This window comes from Diceros bicornis, chromosome 8 (genome assembly GCF_020826845.1).
Source record: "Diceros bicornis minor isolate mBicDic1 chromosome 8, mDicBic1.mat.cur, whole genome shotgun sequence".
Classification (NCBI taxonomy): domain Eukaryota; kingdom Metazoa; phylum Chordata; class Mammalia; order Perissodactyla; family Rhinocerotidae; genus Diceros; species Diceros bicornis.
The window spans coordinates 85,164,470-85,185,003 of record NC_080747.1 but is presented as its reverse complement, the minus strand read 5'-3'; the positions used below and the strand labels follow the sequence as shown (position 1 = coordinate 85,185,003).

The window sequence follows — 20,534 nt, the reverse complement described above, 5'->3', positions numbered from 1 at the left end:
AGCTAGGACTTGAACCCAGGCAAAAAAGATTGCTCCCCACTGCTGTTTCACCTGTCAGCTCCCCTGCTCCCGGCTTGTCTCGGAGGCAGCAGCTAAGGCTGAGGATCTGTTTAATGGCCCAGCCTCGCTCCCGGAGCCAGTGTGACCTCCTCCTCCTCTGAGCCTTCATAGCGGTCACGAGTCTCTCTCCAGGCATCTGTCCTAATCTTTCATGAGTTCTAGCCTGGCACTTAGGAGTGCGCTCAGAAAATTGTCTCATTTCTCCTTTTAAATCCTCTTTGGTCAGATGATAAGGAGTTTCCTTAACTTACAACCCTTTTCACTAGAGCTGTGTTAGATGGGAAGCAGTGTTTATTACTTTAAGGACTTCAGAAAAAAACGATGTTAAGGCCAACCACAGTGTTGGACTGCCTCCTGAGCTCGGTCTTTCGTGTGCCTCTGCACCCTCAAGTGAGAGGCACAGCTGAAGCTCCTCTTTGCAATGGAGAAACTGAGCTGTGGAGAGTGTAGCGTAAATACCCCTCTGTAGTTGAGGGTAGCTTAGCTTCCCATGAATATTTTCTTTTCTTTTTCTTTTTCTTTTTCTTATATAGTATTTGATACATGGAACGTTATATGCACGTGTGTGTTTGTGAATTTTGAAGTCTAAAAACTAAATAAATATCTGTGTGCCCACTTCCCAGCTTAAGAGCCTGCACATTCCCAATCCCATTGCAGCTACCTTGCCCCTCCTGTCCCATTGCCCGCTTCCCCCCTAAGGTGACCAGTAGCTGGAATTATCATTGTCTTGCTTTTTACAAATTAAGGTTTTACCAAATATCTGTATATCCTGATATATTGTTTAGTTTTGCCTGTTTTCAAATAAATGTTTCCTTTTTATTTTTTAATTTATTTTTCCCCCAAAGCCCCAGTAGATAGTTGTATGTCATAGCTGCACATCCTTCTAGTTGCTGTATGTGGGACGCGGCCTCAGCATGGCCGGAGAAGCGGTGCGTCGGTGCGCGCCCGGGATCCGAACCCGGGCCGCCAGTAGCGGAGTGCACGCACTTAACCACTAAGCCGCGGGGCCGGCCCCAAATAAATGTTTTCTTAAACATCATTTATTTTTTTTTGCCTGAGTCCAAGAAAACTATATCTGTAAATGAAACAGTTACAGACTTCCTTTTTTTTCATTTAACTCCATTTGACGTAATTATGTCTGGGATACAATCAGGCATTGGATTGAAGCAGAACTGGGGAGTGGAAAAGTGATGCCCGGTTAGGGAGTCTGTATGTCTATAAGTAGATATAATAGCTGAGGTTCAGAAGCTTACAGAGAAGGTGAGACTCATGCTGTCATTTGCGTGGTCTGATGACGTGCAGTTTGTTGATATACAATAAGTATAATAGATATCAATTATAAATAACTAGCTCAGACCCCACATGGCATGTATATCTCCTGGTTCCCTCTTGGTAGTAGTGCTGACATTGTTACTATTGGTGGTATTTGTGACATTGATGGCAGTATCAGGTAATGATCAAACACGGACTCTGGAGCCAGATTTCCTGGGTTTGAATCAGCACTGCACCACTCAACAGCCATTTGACTCTGAGCCTTGGACTCTTTGTTAGTAAATGGGAATGATGATAAAACTGACCACATCGGGTCACAGGCGGTACCTCTCAGCTGTTGTTATTCTCGTTGTTGCATCGTCATCTGGTCCAGGAGTGTGAGCAGACCACATGAGGCACCGTGGTCTGGTTGAGAGAATGCAGACCTTGGCAGTAGACTGAGTTAGTTTCGTTCCTGGATGTATGTCTGCTTAGTCGTGGGACCTCAGGAAAGTCACTGCACCTTTTGGATCTTTTCTTCTTCCTCATAAGACGGTATTTACTGCGCATGTTTGTTATGCGGGTAAGAGTGTGTGAGTGCCTCTCTTGGAGGCTGATATCTAGGAAATGGTCAACAAATGATACTGTTACTGATTTTAGCGTTCGTGGGTTTGCTTAACAACTCAGCGATGTACTGGGTCCTTAGTCATCAGACGTAGTGTTGAGCTGCTGTTTGCTTTAAATAAGACTTAGAATTTTAATGTGAGCAAAGGAGGTCAGACCAGTCTGGAACCGAATAAAGTTGGTTGCTTAGCATTTGGAATAGTTATTATAAATGTAATCTGAGCCTCTGCAACTTTTATTTTAGGGAGGTTAAGGTATTTTCCCTTAGTAAATTTTTTTTAATAGATTATATTTTGGGGAGCAATTTTAGGTTCACAGCAAAATTGAGTGGAAAATACAGATAGCTCCATATACACCCACACATGCGCAACCTTCTCATTATCAACACCACCCCCCCTGCCCCCAGTGGTACCATTGTTACCATCAGTGAACCTACACTGACACATCCTTATCACTTGGAGTCTGCAGTTTACATTAGTGTTCACTATTTTTTTTTTTTTTTTTGTGAGGAAGATCAGCCCTGAGCTAACATCCGTGCTAATCCTCCTCTTTTTGCTGAGGAAGACCAGCTCTGAGCTAACATCTATCGCCAGTCCTCCTCCTTTTTTTCCTTGTCCAAAGCCCCAGTAGATAGTTGTACGTCATAGCTGCACATCCTTCTAGTTGCTGTATGTGGGACGTGGCCTCAGCATGGCCGGAGAAGCGGTGCGTTGGTGCGCGCCCGGGATCTGAATCCGGGCCGCCAGTAACGGAGCGCGCGCACTTAACCGCTAAGCCACAGGGCCTGCCCAATCGTTCACTCTTGGTGTGTCCTTTCTATGGGTTTTAACAAATGTATAATGACATGTGTCCACTGTTATCGTATCATTCAGAGTTGTTTCACTGCCCTAAAAGTCCTCTGTTCTCTGCCTATTCATCCCTCTCTCCCCCTTAACCCCTGGCAACCACTGATCCTTTTACTGTCTCCATAGTTTTGCTTTTTCCAGAATGTCATGGAATGTAGTTGGAATCATGTGGTATGTATGTAGCCTTCTCAGATTGGCTTCTTTTAACTAAGGCAACAATTTTAACATCTAAATTCTGTTTGTTTAGAGAAAAATATATCTGAGAAGATTGCCCTCTTAAACTCAACATGTGTCTTCCTTCAAGGAGCCCAGAGACAGGAGTGGGGGGGACTCGTGCCCAGCAAGCCAGATCACCAGCCAGCCCCAAGGCTTAGCAGGTTGGCATGTTGCAACTGCATTAGGCTTCACACCTTCCTTCTCATGATATTTTTAACTGTATTGGACTGAGTCCACAGTGTAGAGTTATCAGTAGGGCTGGGTGGAGACACATGGGCAGGCTAGTGATTAGGTGCCTCTTCAAGCCTTGTGTCCTTAAATATTTATTCCGTGTTTGTTCATTGAAGAGGCTGAGTCCATGTGTAGGGGAGGAACAGAAAAGGAAGCAAATTGGTTGGGCCTGGTACACCCCATTTAGCAGAACCTTAAAAGTCAGTTTGGTGATTATCAGTTGTTAGAAATCTCATCAACCACTCCTTCCCCTAGTAGCTTATCAGAATCTTTCTTCCAGTAGGAGCAGTTTCTGGCAGCTCCCTTCTTTCCGTCTGGATGTGCACCCAGTGATGTAGTAGGGTCTCTTGCAGATCTGTGCTCTGGGCAGGTGCCCACCTAACTGTTGCCCACCTGACTTGGTGGTCCAGCCCTGACCTTTGTGGAACTTAGACCAACTTGGCTTTTCTTTTTCCATCTGGACCTGTAGTCTCTGAGGAAATCGCCCTTGGCCCTGTCCCAGTCAGAGGGGAGAAGCCCTACCCACAGTTGCCCTCTGGGTGGCCGTGGTGCTGTTCACGGACAGACGACCCGAAAAGCTGGCGCTGACCGCTTTCTGTTCTGCTCCTAGCTGGAAGCCCTCATCTGGGAGATAAAGGGTGGGAAATGAGTCGGAGAAGAAAGACCTAAGGATTATGAAAGAGAGGACTGGGGGCTGGGCAGTTGTGTGGAACAGTATCTGTGAACACCCAGTGTGCCAGTCATCGAGGGTGGAGGTTGCAACCATTTTCAGTCAAGGGCTGGATACGATTTAGGCTTCCTGGGTTGTACGGTCTTTTTCATGTCTGCTCAGCTCTGCTATGGTGGCATGAAAGCTGCCGTGTCTAATTTGTAAAGGAGTGGGCATGGCTGTCCTCCAAGAAAACTGTCTTTATTGACACATGTCCATTCTTAGCTTGCTGGCCACACAGAAGCAGGCAGTGAGCTGCATTTGGCCTGGGGGTGGAGTTCGCTGACCTCAAGTTGGTAAGTCTGCTGGGGTCAGTGCTGCCTGTGTGTTCTCTGTAGAGATCCTTTTTGTGCTCACTTAGTAAAGCTGAAACATAACTTTGGAAATGCTAACTGAATCCAAGGAGTGGATGTTTTGCTGACCTTTGGGCAGTACGGAGAAGCATTCCCCCTTGAGCTCCGCAGAGATAGTGGCAGAGATAAGCAAAGTGAGAACCACAGGGAAGGCCTTTTGTTCTCTGCTCCTACCTGGGAGGGTCTGTGTTTGTTTTTCACGAGGGAAGCCAATCTTAATCTCCACACATGTTCTTTGTAAACGAAACTATATTATTTATATCTCAGAGCTCTTTCATTTCAGGTATTTTGTTGGACTTTTTTTTTTTTTTTACATTTTTTTAGTATTTTTAGTATGCGAATGCCATGTCAACTTTGTTTGAAAGGTAGTGATCTCTTAAATGGATGAAGCGTGAGCCTTGAGGGCGGGATGTGCCAGCATCTGAAATGCTTGTACTTCTAGGTCAAGAGTTTATTAATTTTTAGGTGATAAATAGCTATCGTTAATAATTTATTTCATGTTAATTTAATTAATGTATTTTTGCGTGTTTAATTATCTCCTCTAATTTTTATCAGCAGGATCCATACTACAGATTTAATGACCTTGACTACAGATGGATCTCCTTGGATAACTGGACCTATAGCAAGGAATTTAGAATCCCCTTTGACATTAGGTACTTATGTGTGTATATCTATATATTAATTAATTATTATTATTTGAGCTTTTCGTCTTTTTCTATCTCTGCAATAATCTTTTGTTAGTTTAGGTTGCATATCAGAGTTGTCAGATTAAAGCCTTGTACTATAAAAGTGAATATGTGATTTATGTTGTTCTTTTTTTTGCTGAGGAAGATTAGCCCTGAGCTAACATCTGTGCCATTCTTCCTCTGTTTTGTATGTGGGTCACCTCCATAGCATGGCTGATGAGTGGAGTAGGCCTGTTCCCGGGATCCAAACCCACGGACCCTGGCCACCGAAGTGGAGCCTGGGGAACTTTAACCACTCGGCCACGGGTGTTTTGATTTGTATATGAGGATGGTGCCTCTGATCATCAGTCACTAAATTATGTCTTATTCAGTCATTTTTCCAGTGATTATAATGCAGTCACCTAGACTGAGTCAATTCTCTTATTTGCATTTCCTTCTCCCTGCCTCTGGTAATCAATAAGAGTATATATATTTATAATATTGTCAAGTAAGGTGAGAGATACGTCATTTGTTTGGTAGAGTGTTACGAGAAACTATGGCATTGGCCTTATATTATGTCGTGAGACCGGGAGGAAAAGCCTGGTATAGTTTTCGGTAATGTAACCCAATTATATCTACCACCATTATTGCTAAATAAAAAAAAAAAAATCCTTCTGTCCCTTTTATATGACTTTTTGGGTAATTATTTACTAGCCCCCTTAAAAAAGAAATAAAGCTAGAATTATGGTGCTCAATATCACAGAGTTACTGTGCTCCAGGCTCTTATTTCCAGATAATACTTAAAATATCTCCATTAGGGGTCCTCTTTCACCTTGAACTCAACATATCCAAAATTTAAGCTGACTTTCTCACTAAAGCTTACTTTATATTCTAACAGCCTCATTGCTTCTCTTAATGTAACACCATTTTTCCAGTCTTCTATGCCTAAGGTGCTTTTGACTCATCATATTTTTTCTTTGTCTTCTTGTATTCCATCTGTTTCTGAGTCCTGTTAATTTTTTCTGTCATTTCTCTTGATTCAGCCCCTTTTTCCAAGTTTCCACCTTTGCCTAGGCTTTTATTGGTGAGGGCCTGGAATTAGGCCAAAGCTGCCTAAGTAAATTTCTTTCTTTGTCTTCTTATTCTCTTGTCTTTCTTATGTAGAAACATTAGACTCATCTTCCTAAAATACTGATTTTACAACAGTGTTTTCCTTTTGATTGGAAAATCAAGTTTAGTCTTCTCTGCCTGTCTGTGAAAATACTGCTTAATGTTGCTGATGTCCTGTATCCCCTCTGCCCTGCTGACTTATCCAGCCTTCTCCCCTTAGCTTCCCAGCACTACTTCTGCACCCGAATCAAGCCTGTTACCTTGATGTTCTTGATGCTGTTAGCACTTCCTTGTTTGGTTTTACTCTTCCTTTGGGGGTCTACCCTCTACCTAGGCATTTCTACTCATTTAAAAAAAATAACTTGAAATATAATTCACATACCATATAATTCACCCATTTAAAGTGTACAGTTCAGGGGCCAGCCCGGTGGTGTAGTGGTTAAGTTTGCGTGCTCCGCTTCAGTGGCCCGGGGTTCACCCGTTCAGATCCTGGGCGTGGACCTACACACCACACATCAAGCCATGCTGTGGCAGCGTCCCACATACAAAATGAGGAAGATGGTACAGGTGTTAGCTCAGGGCCACCCTTCCTCACCAAAAAAAGAAAAAAAAATTATAAAAAAAAATAAAGTGTACAATTCATTGGGTTTTAGTATATTCACAGAGTTGTGCAACCATCACTATAATCTATTTTAGAACATTTTCTCACCCCAAAAAGAAAGTCACACCCATTAGCAGTCATTCCACATTCTCCATACCCCTCTCCCCCATCCATATCCCAGCCCTACGCAACCACTAATTTATTTTCTGTCTCTATGGATTTGTCTTTTCTGGAAATCTCATGTAAGTGGAATCATACAGTATGTGGTCCTTTGTGTCTGGCTTCTTTCACTCAGCATAATGTTTTCAAAGTTCCTTCATGTTGTCACATTCACCGGTACTTCATTTCTTTTTATTGCCGAATAGTATTTTGTCTTTGAGACATGCCACATTTTATTTATTCTGTTCTTCTTTAAGTTCCTGTTTCCTTCTTGAAGTCTTTCCTTATGATATAAACTGTGATAGCACTTGTATTCTGTCCAACAAAACTGTACTACAAAGTCGAAGAGATTGAAAGTTTTCTCTTTACTTTCTGTGTTTTAGGCTTGAATGCCAACCAGATTGCAGACTCCTTAAATTCAGAGACCGTTTTAGTTCCCTGTAAGGCTTAGCAGAGTGCTGGGCACATCATAGTCACTCATAGATACTTGTTAGTTGGTTAATGTGTTTTCTTAGATAGGGTCAGTAAAAGTAATAGTTTGTAAAAACGTTTTGTGTCTGTTATTTAACTTGGTTCTCATAAGAACTTTGTGAAGTGCTAGAAAAAAAGTCAGTGCATTTGGAAATTGTAAGTTGTGCTCATGATTTTATGGTGATTAAAATATTATGAAGAAAGAGGGGCTGGCCTGGTGGTGTAGTGGTTAAGTTCGCATGCTTTGCTTTGGTGGTCTGGGGTTCACAGGCCCAGATTGTGGGTGTGGACCTACGCTGCTCATCAAGCCAAGCTGTGGCAGTGTCCCACATACTGAATAGAGGAAGGTTGGCAACAGATGTTAGTTCAGGGCCAATCTTCCTCACCAAAAAAAAAATATATATATATATATATATATATATAAAAAAAAAATATATATATATATATATATATATATATAAAGAAAGATATGCCAGATCATTCAACATAAAAATGTATTAAACCAATGCTTCTGGAAATTTCATCTGAAACTGCCTTTTAAGAATGTATATTTTCTGTGAATTATTTATTCCTTTAGTTCTTAACTAGTTAAAAAAAAGACTCATCTAAGTTAATATTTTATACATCTTGTTTTAAAAATCTTTTCTTTTTTAGCAAATGGCAAAAAGTAAATTTGATTTTTGAGGGTGTTGATACAGTTACAAAAGTCCTGCTCAATAATGTTACTATTGGGAAAACAGACAACATGTTCAGAAGATACGTAAGTATGTCATGACATCAGGTCAAAATGCTGAGTACGTGTTAATTGCGTGTTAATTGCCCTTGTGATGAGAGAAAGGTAAGTTTTTCGTTGCCTGTGCAGGCAGGTCCGAGCTCTTTGAAGCTCTGGGTAAGTTACTTTATTCTCAATTGCCACATTGTAGAATGATGAAAGCAATTCAGACCCTATGGAGTTATTGTGAGGATTTAATAAGCTCATTATCTAAAATGATTGGCACAGTTCTTGGCACGTGAGAAGTGTTCAGTAGATGCTGCTCCCTTCTCTATTATCTGTGATCCAGAGTTTCATGGGAAATGACAATAGACAAACCATTTTAAGAGAAAATACTCCTTCTTTTCTGGAATAATTACCTTAGGAGATCGTATCCTGATCTCCCATCTCTTTCAAAGGTATACTTTTCAAAACAAAAATAATGACTTAGACTTAGAAATATATGCCGTTCATACCAGAGAGCTAGTTGTCGTGAAGCATCTAGGAAATCCGTGGCAGTTCAAGGCTGTATGTAAATAGCCAGAGCAGACATTCCAGGGCTAAAGCTATTTTCTGATTGCTCCGTTTGCTAGGACCATCATCTGTCTGTAAAGATAGCAGGAGAATCCTAGAAATCTACGTTTGGGTAGGAGAATGTGCTCAGTTAGAACTAAGAGTAGGGTATGGGGATGGATGATAATTAGTCTTTGGGTGGTGAACATGATGTAATCTACACAGAAATCAAAATATAATGATGTACATCTGAAATTTATATAATGTTATAAACCAATGTTACCTCAATAAAAAAAGAAAAAAAAAGAACTAGGAGTAGGCAACTAAGTTATACTGTTTCAGAGAAGTGCTTTCTCCTGCAAAAAGGATAAACGTAAAGATTTCAATTCTTTTATGCGTCTTTCATACATTCTGCCTATATGTAAAATTTTACGTACAAGGCTACATCCACATCTTTTCTTTCCCTGTAATTCAGAGCTTTGATGTTACCGGTCTGGTCGGGGACGTGAACTCCATTGAGCTGCATTTCCAGTCACCAGTGTTGTATGCAGCCCAGCGGAGCAAAGCTCACACTTGCTACCAGGTGCCCCCAAGCTGCCCTCCGCTTGTGCAGAAGGGCGAATGCCATGTCAACTTTATTCGAAAGGTAATGGTCTTGCCAGTGGGTGGGGCGTTAGCCTTGAGGGTGGGATGTGCCGGCATCTGGAATGCTTCTTTGAAGACTCCAATGGTATTTCAGAAGTTGGGCATCTCTTTCCTGCCGCCTTAGTGGGATTTGAAAATTTGAAATAAGAATCAAAAGATTATATGAATTTTTGTGGAAAATCTTTGTCTTTCTAGGTTTCCTTCCTGAAGCAGGCTTCAGAATTTAGGTAACATCAGGAAAAGAAGAAAAATATGTGACTGATACTATAACTTTACAAGTTATTTTTTAACGTTTAGGTTTCTCAAACTTTTCACCAGACTGTAAGGTTTGTATTTATTAGTGATTCTTGTTACTGGGAAGCCTTCTGCAAAATTAATATATTTGCTGACATGTTGTTGTATTTTATTGCTAGGTTCTCATAACATCTAACAAAAAGATAAAATCGACAAGGTGATTATTTTCCTTTGAGTCTGATCTCAGTCTAGATGACTTGGATTTATTCTAATTCGTGGTTGAATTAGTATTCTATGTGACATTTAGTTTTTTATTAAAAAATTTTTTAATTGTAGTAAAATACACATAACAGAATTTACCATCTTGACTGTTTTTAAGTGTACAGTTCAGTAGTAAGTACATTCACATTGTTGTGCAACCAATCTCCAGAACTTTTTCTTCTTGCAAAACTGAAACTCTATGCCCATTAAAAAACAACTCCCCATTTTCCTCTCCCGCCAGTCCCTGGCAACAACCATTCTTTCTGTTTCTATGAGTTTGACTCCTCTAGGTACCTCATATAAGTGGAATCAAACAGTATTTGTCTTTTTGTGACTGGCTGATTTCACTTAGCATAGTGTTCTCAAGGTTCATCCATGTTGTAGAATGTGTCAGAATTTCCGACCATTTTAAGGCTGAATAATGTTCCATTATATGTACGTACCACAAAGTTTTGTTTGTTTATTCATCTGTCAATGGACATTTGGGTTGCTTCCACCTTTTGGGTATTGTGAATAATGTTACTATGTTACAGATATACAAATATCTCTTTGAGACTTTGCTTTGAATTCTTTTGGATATGTACCCAGAAGTGGGATTACTTGGTTATATGGTAATTCTATTTTTAATTTTTTGAGCACTTGGCATTTAGTTTTGTTTTTGTTTTTTTTTTTTGTGAGGAAGATCAGCCCTGAGCTAACATCCATGCTAATCCTCCTCTTTTTTTTTTTTGCTGAGGAAGACCGGCTCTAAGCTAACATCTATTGCCAATCTTCCTCCTTTTTTTCCCCAAAGCCCCAGTAGATATGTCATAGTTGCATGTCCTTCTAGTTGCTGTATGTGGGATGCGGCCTCAGCATGGCCGGAGAAGTGGTGCGTCGGTGCGCGCCCAGGATCCGAACCCGGACCGCCAGTAGCAGAGTGCGCACACTTAACCGCTAAGCCGCTGTGCTGGCCCAGCATTTAGTTTGTTTTAACAACAAATGTGATCATTGGTTTCATTGCAAAGATACTAAGTGTATTTTTCCAGCACTGGTTAGCTAAAACCTCAGTTGATAAATTCTAATTATTTAAGTAGCTCTCTTTAGGCTAAATAGACTTACCAATAAATTACATTTCCTTAATTTAAGTACTAAGGTCAAAATTATACTTCTTCCTCCTCTTTGTTTCAACCTATGCAAATTTGTGTCAGTGTCTCAATAACCATTTGTTCATACTACTGTAACTGAGCAGTCTGTAACTGAGCAGTAGGTATTTCATGGAATACTTGTGTACTTATAGTTCTGTATAAAATTCATCTTTTTTTTTTTGCCTTTGGCTTCAAATGGCACAGTTGTTTGAATACTAGAGGTTATACTTCTTCCCTCTCTTCGCTCATCTTTAACCTTCTATCAAAATGAGGACTTCTTGGATCCTAATGTGAAAAGTTTACTTTTCCAGTCATCAGTAAAGGTGTATATATATGTTATACATCTATCCATGTCGTATTTTCCCTCTACCCTCTATTCAATTTGTGGCATTTAAAATATGCTTTCCGGTTATCTAGATAGAACCAAGTCCTTTGTCTCTGAAATCAGGAGCCAGACCCGGGTTTCTGCTCTCTCAGTATGGGGACTCGCCAGAATGATGAGCTGCCTCTCGGTGTTTCTGGCTAGATTGATGTGGTCCAGTGGGAAAAGACTTGACCTGGAGACCAAGTCAGGAATCTTGGATCTGAGTTCTGGCTCTATAAACCCAGAATGATCTTAGGCAATCCATAATTTGTATAAGGAGCTAATCCCTTCCCTTCCTTCCTGATTGTGTTGATATGAAGATACAGTGAAATAATGATGTAAATGCACTTTGCATACTATCAAGTGCTGCGTAGCTATTCAAAATGTAGGGTGGTGATATTTATCTTGGAGACTTATTTCTCTAATTATAGACTTCTAGGTATGTAACTGGCAAAATGCCTCAGCTTAGCTTATATGAAGTGAGTGGGATAGAGGTGGGGAGTGGGGTATAAAGAGGAAATATTATTCTCCATCTGGTTTTTTTTTTTCTTTGTTTTTTTTAGGGAAAGTAAGTGAGATACTGGATATTTAGGGTTGAAGAAGAGGAGGCATGTTTATAGTACATTCAACTGTAGCAAAACTAATCCAGTTGGAGATATAAGACATGCTTGTGCAGTTTGGTAAAAGTGCTGCTTAGATGGCCAGCCTTGCTGAGTCAACACAAGACTCAGGCCAGTAGTTGCCAGTCTTGATAGGGAAGTTATTTGGACACTAGGTTTTCATAATATTGGTTTATTTCCTCTCTTGCTTGCTAAACACAAGCCTCTGCTATTTGTTAAACATGGCTGTATCCCCCTTATGTTTTACTGATACCTAAAATCTCTCGTATACCTACTGGCTCCTCCAGGAATGTACATTAAAGAGAATGTCCGCCTCACTCTTTACATCTGCCTCCTGTAGTCAAAGGTCTCCAGCCACTGCTTCCTTAAGGTTCAGGAAGATGTGTGCCTTGTTACTAAGAGAAGAGCTGAGAGAGACACACACTGATCCTCAAATTTATATTATAGGTTCTCTTACACATTTTTCTCTCTTAAGGATTAGTCTCTTGTTTCTGAACTCTTGACTTCCTATAAATCAGGAATTTACTTAGTTGATTTGTTCCTTGCCAGGGAATATTTTGTATTCAGATTTGATAGGCAGTGCTGTGAAACTTGTAGTCTTTGTTCACTTTCTCACTGTCCTTATGGTGATCAGCAAGGCATCTTTTATCATGGTCTCTTTGTTTCCTCTGCTTCTTGAATTCCTTGGGAACGTGTTCAGTTGTTACATTTTATTTTTTTCATCTTCTCTTAGGGAGCATCTGTCTTTTGACCCCCTGCTTTTTCCATTTCAACACAAGTCTCCTCGTCTGTGCTTCCTTCTCTGTCCAGCTTGGATGCTGAGTCCCATCGCTTCAGCCCCTCTCTCAGCAATATTCTACATCATCCTCCTTGTTTTCCACCTACATCTCTGGCTGTTCCTTCTAAGTCTCTTTAATCTAATCAACTTCTTCCTCTTAAAAGTTATATTATTCAGGGGCTGGCCTGGTGGCGTAGTGGTTAAGTGCACGCGCTCCGCTGCGACGGCCCGGGGTTTGCAGGTTCAGATCCCGGGCACGCACTGACGCACCGCTTGCTAAGCCGTGCTGTGGCGGCATCCCATATAAAGCAGAGGCGGATGGGCATGGATGTTAGCCCAGGGCCAGTCTTCCTCAAGAAAAAAGGGGACGATTGGCATCGGATGTTGGCTCAGGGCTAGTCCTCCTCACACACACACACAAAAAAGTTATATTATTCAAGCCTCTCTCTGTTCTAGACACTTTTCTCCTCTTATTTTATACCCTCTCTAGACTATCTCATTTCTGCAATAACCAGTCGAATTTTCAATGACTCCTAATATTGTGTCTTCATCCAGACTTCTCTTCAGTTCCAGACCTTATACTCCATTGCCTGTTTGGCATCTTCACCGCCTGATTCACAGGGACCTATAGCTCAGTATGTCTAGCACTGCACTTGGGATCCGAATCCTTCTCCCAGGGCTCCCTGTCTCGCTGAATGGAATACCATCCACAACAGTTGCTCAAGCCAGAAACCTAAGGGTTATTCTTCTTCTTTTTTTTTGTGAGGAAGATTAGTCCTGAGTGAACATCTGTTGCCAATCCTCCTCTTTCTTCTGAGGAAGATTGGCCCTGAGCTAACATCTGTGCCCATCTTCCTCTATGTGGGACACCTGCCACAGCATGGCTTGACAAATGGTACGCAGGTCCATCCTCGGGATCTGAACCCGTGAAGCCTGGGCCGTTGAAACGGACTGTGTGAATCCAACCATTATGCCACCGGGCCAGCCCCCTAAGGGTTATTTATTTATTTATTTTTAACAGTTTGCAGAAATATTTTTCTTTTTTGAAGAAGCAAGCATTGCTTTTTTTTTTTTTTCAGGGAGACTGGCCCTGCGCTAACATCTGTTGCCAATCTTCCTCTTTTTCTTTTTTCTCCCCAAAGCCCCAGTACATAGTTGTATATCATAGCTGTAGAGCTGTAGCTCTTCTCTATGGGATGCCGCCTCAGCATGGCTTGATGAGTGGCATGAGTAGGTCTACGCCCAGGATCCGACCTGTGAACCCCGGGCTGCCAAAGCAGAACCTGCAAACTTAACTGCTACGCCACTGGGCCAGGCCCCTAAGGGTTATTTTTGATTCTCTTTTTCCCTCCTCCAATGCATCCCTAAGTCTTTTTGATGATGTGGCTGTGACCTCTTCAATAGTTCTTGAATCTGTTCCTTTTTACTACCATGTGTGAGTCCAGTCTGTCATCATTTCTTGCATGAACTATTACCTTGGCCGGCTAACTGGTTTCCCAACAAGCTCATTTGCCTTCCTCCAGTTAATTTTTCACAGAGCAACCAGAATGTTCTTTTCATACAGAAATCATCCCAGCACTCCCCTTCTTAAAACTCTTCAACAGAGCTCTGTCTGGCCCGTGCCCACTTCTCCAGGCTTCTCGCCTCTTCCCATTCTTCTCTGTTCATCTCCTGGAATGCGTCATATTCTCTTCCCCTCAAAGCCTGTGCACGTGCTGTTCCTTCTGAAAGGGATGCTTTCACTTCTCTCTCCCTTAAGCACATTGGACCAGTGCTGCTCTCCCTTCAGCTCCCCATATGAGGTCGCTATTGCTTGGGGAAGCTTGTCTTGACAGCCCCTGCCCCTTGTCTGCTCCCTGTCTCCTGTGCATTTGTGATTCATGCCTGAGTTTCTTGCTGTACTGTGAGCATTATAAGCAGAAGGATTGTGTCTGTTTTGTACATTAGTGTACCCCCAGCCTGGAACATAGAAAGCTCTTCACAAATATTTTTTGAATAAATGAAAATTTTTATTTGGAGAGGTTGTATGACTAGGAGTGATTTGTAGCCCTTGATAGGGAAAATAGGCCTTATAAGATGTTGAATATTTTTGCCTTCCTCCTTCTCCCTATCCCTAATAAAAGAATTACATATCTGAACTTAACAAACTCTCCAATAAATATCCTCAGATGGTTTTCATTCTGAACATGAGAATCTGATACTTAAGTGGTGAATTTAGACAGATCCGGACGTTATGAAGTGGTTTTAATTATTTTTCTCTGTAATGGAAATTAATTTATCTATGTCTTAGATAAATACAGAGCTTAGGAAATAATACTTAAATGAGAACAGTGGCCAAATCCTCAGGCTCTATTCTACAAATGCTCCATTCAGAAAGATGTCAGTACTTCCTCTTGGGGCTTGTTCCTTTTAAAAAGCTGAACTTATAGCCTCACACATTTTAATTAACTGTGTTTTGAAAATATTTTTTTTCTTTTAAGAAGTAGAAATTCAAAAAATTCTGCTTGAAACAGGATTTATTTTGAGACCCATTTCCTACTTTTGAATTTGAATCTTTGTAAATTAATATGGAAATTGAATGTCTGAAGGGAGAGACAGGTGGCCAGGCTGAATAAGATTGGATAAGATGTCTGCCCTGGCCACCTGTGTCAGTGTCTGAATTTGGAACTGCTTGTTTTTGGGCTGTAAGTTCAGAAGCACTTCTGAATTCAGACTGGAGGAAATAGGGTTTGGCAAGTCTAGCTAGAGTTTCTTAAACCTATTTATAAATATCTTTATCTTTCAATATGTTTCCTCCTTTTTCATAGTTATTACATTTAAATACAATATTCTTTATAGTTATTATATTTAAATATAATGGTCAGTTCAGAAATATTTTGGAGATGTTTAAAGAGTAGCTATTACTGTTGTGTTGCTTCAATGTAATATGCTTTTGAAGAATAAATGTACATAATTAGATTTTATGTTCTTAGAACATTTCTGCCAAATTTAACTATGTTGCATAGGTTGACATATTAGTCATTGTATTAGTTATCTATTGTGTAACGAATTATGCCAAAACTTATCAGCTTAACACAACATTTCTTATCATAGGTTCTGTCAGCTTGGAATCTGCAGGTGCCTCTGGCTCAGGGTCCGTTACGAGGTCACAGTGAGGCTGTGGGTCAGGGCTGCGGTCCTCTCACGGCTCGACCGGGCGGCACTGTCTATGCCTGGCTCTCTCCTGTGGTTGCGGCAGGCCTCAGATTGGCTTCCAAGCTCACCCGTGGGCTTTCCACAGAGCTGCCTCACAGCCTGGCCAGGGGAGCATGGGGGAGAGTGCCTAGAACAGACGAGGCAGGTTTCTATGACCTAATTTTGGGAGTGATCTCACCTCTGCTGTATTCTGTGGGTTAGAAGTGATTCACTAGGTCTGATCCATACTCAAAGGGAGGGGATTACACAGGGACATGAATACCAGGAGGGGATCGTTGTGGGCCATTTCAGATGCTGTATATGGGACACACACACACACACACACACACACACTACTAGGGACTTGATTATGTGCCCCTCAAACTCATATGTTGAAGTCCTAACCCTCAGTAACTCAAAATGTAACCCTATTTGGAGATAAGGTCTTTAAAGAGGTGATTCAGTTAAAATGAGACTGTTAGGGTGGGCCCTAATCCAATATGAATGATGTCCCTATAAGAAGACGGAATTTGGACAGCACAGAGAGATGCTAGTGGTGTATGCGTGTGAGGGCACAGTGGGAAGGCAGCCATCTGCAAGCCCAGGGGAGAGGCTGCAGAAGAAACCACACCTGCCAACACCTTGATCTTGGACATCCAGCCTCCACAACTGTGAGAAAATAAATTTCTGTTGTTTAAACTGCCCAGTCTGGTATTTTGTTGTGGCAGCCCTAGCCAACTAATGTATATATATATAATATTTTAAAAGAAAAGGTGTTTCATAATGTTTAAATTTTATGGTAATCAGAATCTTCTTTTTGTTTCTTTATCACTTTGAAATTACAGGAGCAGTGTTCATTTAGTTGGGACTGGGGGCCTTCCTTTCCTACCCAAGGCATCTGGAAAGATGTTAGAATTGAAGCCTATAATATTTGTCATCTGAACTACTTCACATTTTCCCCTATATTTGGTAAGCTAAGAGATGTGATTTCTTGTTTTTGAAGTGTTTCTTGTTCTTTTTTGAACCTCCACTGTGCTACAAGAATTGGGTTTACAATTTGAATATATAGACATACTTTTCAGAGACTTTTTAAAAAAAATTTTGTGGTACACTAAGTTTATAAAAGTGAAAAATATATATAAACTGTGATTTGTCATGAAAATTTATAGTATAAAGCAGATAAGTAAGTAGGTAGATACCTTTTAATGTTTTTTGAACAAGAAGAAAGAAAGGAAGGGAGGGAAGGAAGGAGGGCAGCTCTGAGTTTCCCCGAGCTAAGTCTTCTTTCTCAGAAGAGCTGGGCCTGCTGCTGGTGCCCCTGCTGCTGCCTGCCCGAGGCTGCCAGAGCTCCCCCGATGGGGCCCTTGGCTGCTCGGGCCACTGGGCTGACTTTCTGTCGCTGCACATTTTCTCCTCTGGAGGCCCTGGCACACCAGCCATGTAAGAGTTGAAAATAAACTGCAAGGCAAACAAGGCATACAGAGAGTTTTGTAAAGTAAAGAATACTACTTTTGCAGTTGAAGGAACTATTCACAAGAAAGGAGCGCTGAATAAAACCTCAGAAATTTCCCTGATGTCAGTGAATCAGTTAACAGCCGTCAGTGTTGAGTCCTTTGTCTGGCGCTGTGTGTGTTTGGCATTGCAAGAGAATGTAGTTGCGTGTGCTGACCTCCCTGACGTGAGTGGAGTGGGCACGGGGAGAGAAACAATTACCAAACCAGACAAGACGGCGTCATGGTCCTCTGGGATGGGAGCCCCGGTAGTTCAGAAAATCGCAGCTCAGTGAGGATTTGAGGAGTTAGGGGAGTCAGGGTGAAGGTGGGGTGGGTGGGGTCGTAGATGACGGCTCCTGCTGCTCCCTCCTCCAGGAAGTCAGGGAGGGAGGACATGTGGCAGCACAAGAGCTGCTGACCTCTGAGCCCGTCTGTGTGTCCTGAAGGCAGAAGACAAAGCAAATCAGAGGTGCCTGATAATTGAGAAGGTTATTAGGTGCTGCTGCATTTTTAAATGTTGAAAAGGCATTAGAAGATCTGATTTAAATTGCACATATAAATGTGGCTGTTTATAGCTCTCTAGTTTAGTGCTTCTCACACCGTTCTTTGGAGGTGTAATCTGAACTGAGTTTGCTACTAAAATCAAATAGTGGTTAGTCCCCACCCATAATTTTTCTTAGGTATATATAATAAAACCTAGTGTAAGAAGGGGTCGGATTTTGCAGCAAGTTATTTATTTAATAGTTTTAAAGCTTAATGAATGTTTTAGATGGTGTGCAAAAAGTGCTGAGTTCCAGATACACTGATATCTGAAAAAATTTGAATAAGACTGCTCTAGTTTAATTAATTAATTAATTAATTTTATTTTTTTAAATTTTTTGTTTATTGCAGTAACATTGGTTTATAACATTGTATAAATTTCAGGTGTACATCATTATACTTCTATTTCTGCATAGATTACATCATGTTCACCACCAAAATACTAATTACAACCCATCACCACACACATGTGCCGAATTATCCCTTTGGCCCTCCTCCCTCCCCCCTTCCCCTCTGGTAATCACCAATCCAATCTCTGTCTCTATGTGTTTGTTTATTGTTGTTACTTTCTACTACTTAATGAAGGAAATCATATGGTATTTGACCTTCTCCCTCTGACTTATTTCACTTTGCATAATACCCTCAATGTCTATCCATGTTGTCACAAATGGCTGGATTTCATCGCTTCTTATGGCTGAGTAGTATTCCATTGTGTATATATACCACATCTTCTTTATCCATTCATCCCTTGGTGGGCGCTTAGGTTGCTTCCAAGTCTTGGCTATTGTGAATAACGCTGCAATGAACACAGGGGTGCGTGTATCTTTATGCATTGGTGTTTTCAAGTTCTTTGGATAAATACCCAGCAGTGGAATAGCTGGATGGTATGGTAGTTCTATCCTTGATTTTTTGAGGAATGTCCATACTGTTTTCCATAGTGGCTGCACCAGTTTGCACTCCCACCAGCAGTGTTTGAGAGTTCCCTTCTCTCCACATCCTCTCCAACACATGTTGTTTCCTGTCTTGTTAATTATAGCCATTCTGACGGGCGTGGGGTGATATCTCATTGTAGTTTTGATTTGCATTTCCCTGATAGTTAATGATTTTGAACATCTTTTCATGTGTCTGTTGGCCATCTGTATATCTTCTTTGGAGAAGTGTCTGTTCAGGTCTTTTGCCCATTTTTTAATTGGGTTGTTAGTTTTTTTGTTGTTGAGATGCATGTGTTCTTTATATATTTTGGAGATTAACCCCTTATCAGATATATGGTTTGCAAATATCTTCTTCCAATTGTTAGGTTGTCTTTTCGTTTTGTTGATGGTTTCCTTTGCTGTGCAGAAGCTTTTTAGTTTGATGTAGTCCTATTTGTTTATTTTTTCTATTGTTGCTCTTGCCCGGTCAGACATGGTGCTTGAAAATATGTTGCTAAGACCGATGTCGAAGAGCGTACTGCCTATGTTTTCCTCTAGAAGTTTCATAGTTTCAGGTCTTACATTCAAGTCTTTAATCCATTTGGAGTTAATTTGTGTGTATGGTGTAAGGTAAGGGTCTACTTTCATTTTTTCGCATGTGGCTATCCAGTTTTCCCAGCACCATTTGTTGAAGAGACTTTCTTTTCTCCATTGTTGCTCTAGTTTAATTTAAAATTTTGAATATGAAGCTAAACATTTCTTGCTGAATATGAGTCAAGTTCTGTATATTAGTTACTAGTGACTGGGTGAATTTTATTTGAATTAACTCAATTTAAGTGATGCTTAAAATTTAATTTTGATCAGTATAATCAGTTCTCCACATCAACTACAGTTTTGTCGTTTTTTTTTTTTTTTTTTTTTTTGTGAGGAGATCAGCCCTGAGCTAACATCCGCCAATCCTCCTCTTTTTTTGCTGAGGAAGACGGCCCTGGGCTAACATCCGTGCCCATCCTCCTCCACTTTATATGGGACGCCGCCACAGCATGGCTTGCCAAGCAGTGCGTCGGTGCGCGCCCGGGATCCGAACCAGCGAACCCCGGGCCGCCGCAGCGGAGCGTGCGCACTTAACCGCTTGCGCCACCGGGCCGGCCCCTACAGTTTTGTCGTTTTATGGCAGCAATATATTTTGTACTTAACGTAGAGAAAAATATGTTTCCTGTTCACCTGTGCCCTGTGTGTATTAAGCAGTGATTTTTATATTTCTGATTAATTTTATAATTTCAATTTGGTTATTTGAGGTAATAAAGAAAATGGAAGCATAAACTTAGGAAAGCATTAGGAGAGGAACTTTCTTTATGAATTTTTTCAGAATTTTTTTTCGGTTTGTATTTGGAAGACAGCAGTCATCACCGAAATCAATAGAAGTTGAAAAGGTGAAAAATAAAGAGGATAAGCCGGGGGCCAGCCTGGTGGTGTAACAGTTGAGTTTGCACGTTCCACTTTAGCGGCCAGGGGTTCGCCGGTTCAGATCCTGGGCGCGGACCTACTCACTGCTCATCAGGCCATGCTGAGGCAGCGTCCCACATAGAAAAGCTACAACTCTGCAACTGTGATGCACAACGATGTACTGGGGCTTTGGGGAGAAAAAAGAAAAAAAGAGGAAGATTGGCAACAGATGTTAGCGCAGGGCCAATCTTCTTCCCCAAAAAAACAAAATGAGGAAAAGCCAATATATTCTGGGTACTTTTATGCATTTATTTGGTACATACTATGAGGCAGGCATTGTGAGAGTTACTAAAAATTAAAAAAAAAAGATTAGTTCAGAATC

General features: G+C 41.1%; 1 protein-coding gene across 1 annotated transcript in view; it reads left to right on the top strand.

Annotated features, from left to right (window-relative positions):
- The window catches only part of MANBA (mannosidase beta), a 128,543-nt gene that overhangs the window by 8,184 nt on the left and 99,825 nt on the right, over nucleotides 1-20,534 (top strand). The window contains exons 2-5 of the mRNA XM_058547586.1: nucleotides 4,848-4,942; nucleotides 7,950-8,055; nucleotides 9,035-9,205; nucleotides 16,608-16,731. Of these exons, the coding sequence (XP_058403569.1) occupies nucleotides 4,848-4,942; nucleotides 7,950-8,055; nucleotides 9,035-9,205; nucleotides 16,608-16,731 (496 nt within the window). The remainder of the gene's footprint in view (nucleotides 1-4,847; nucleotides 4,943-7,949; nucleotides 8,056-9,034; nucleotides 9,206-16,607; nucleotides 16,732-20,534) is intronic.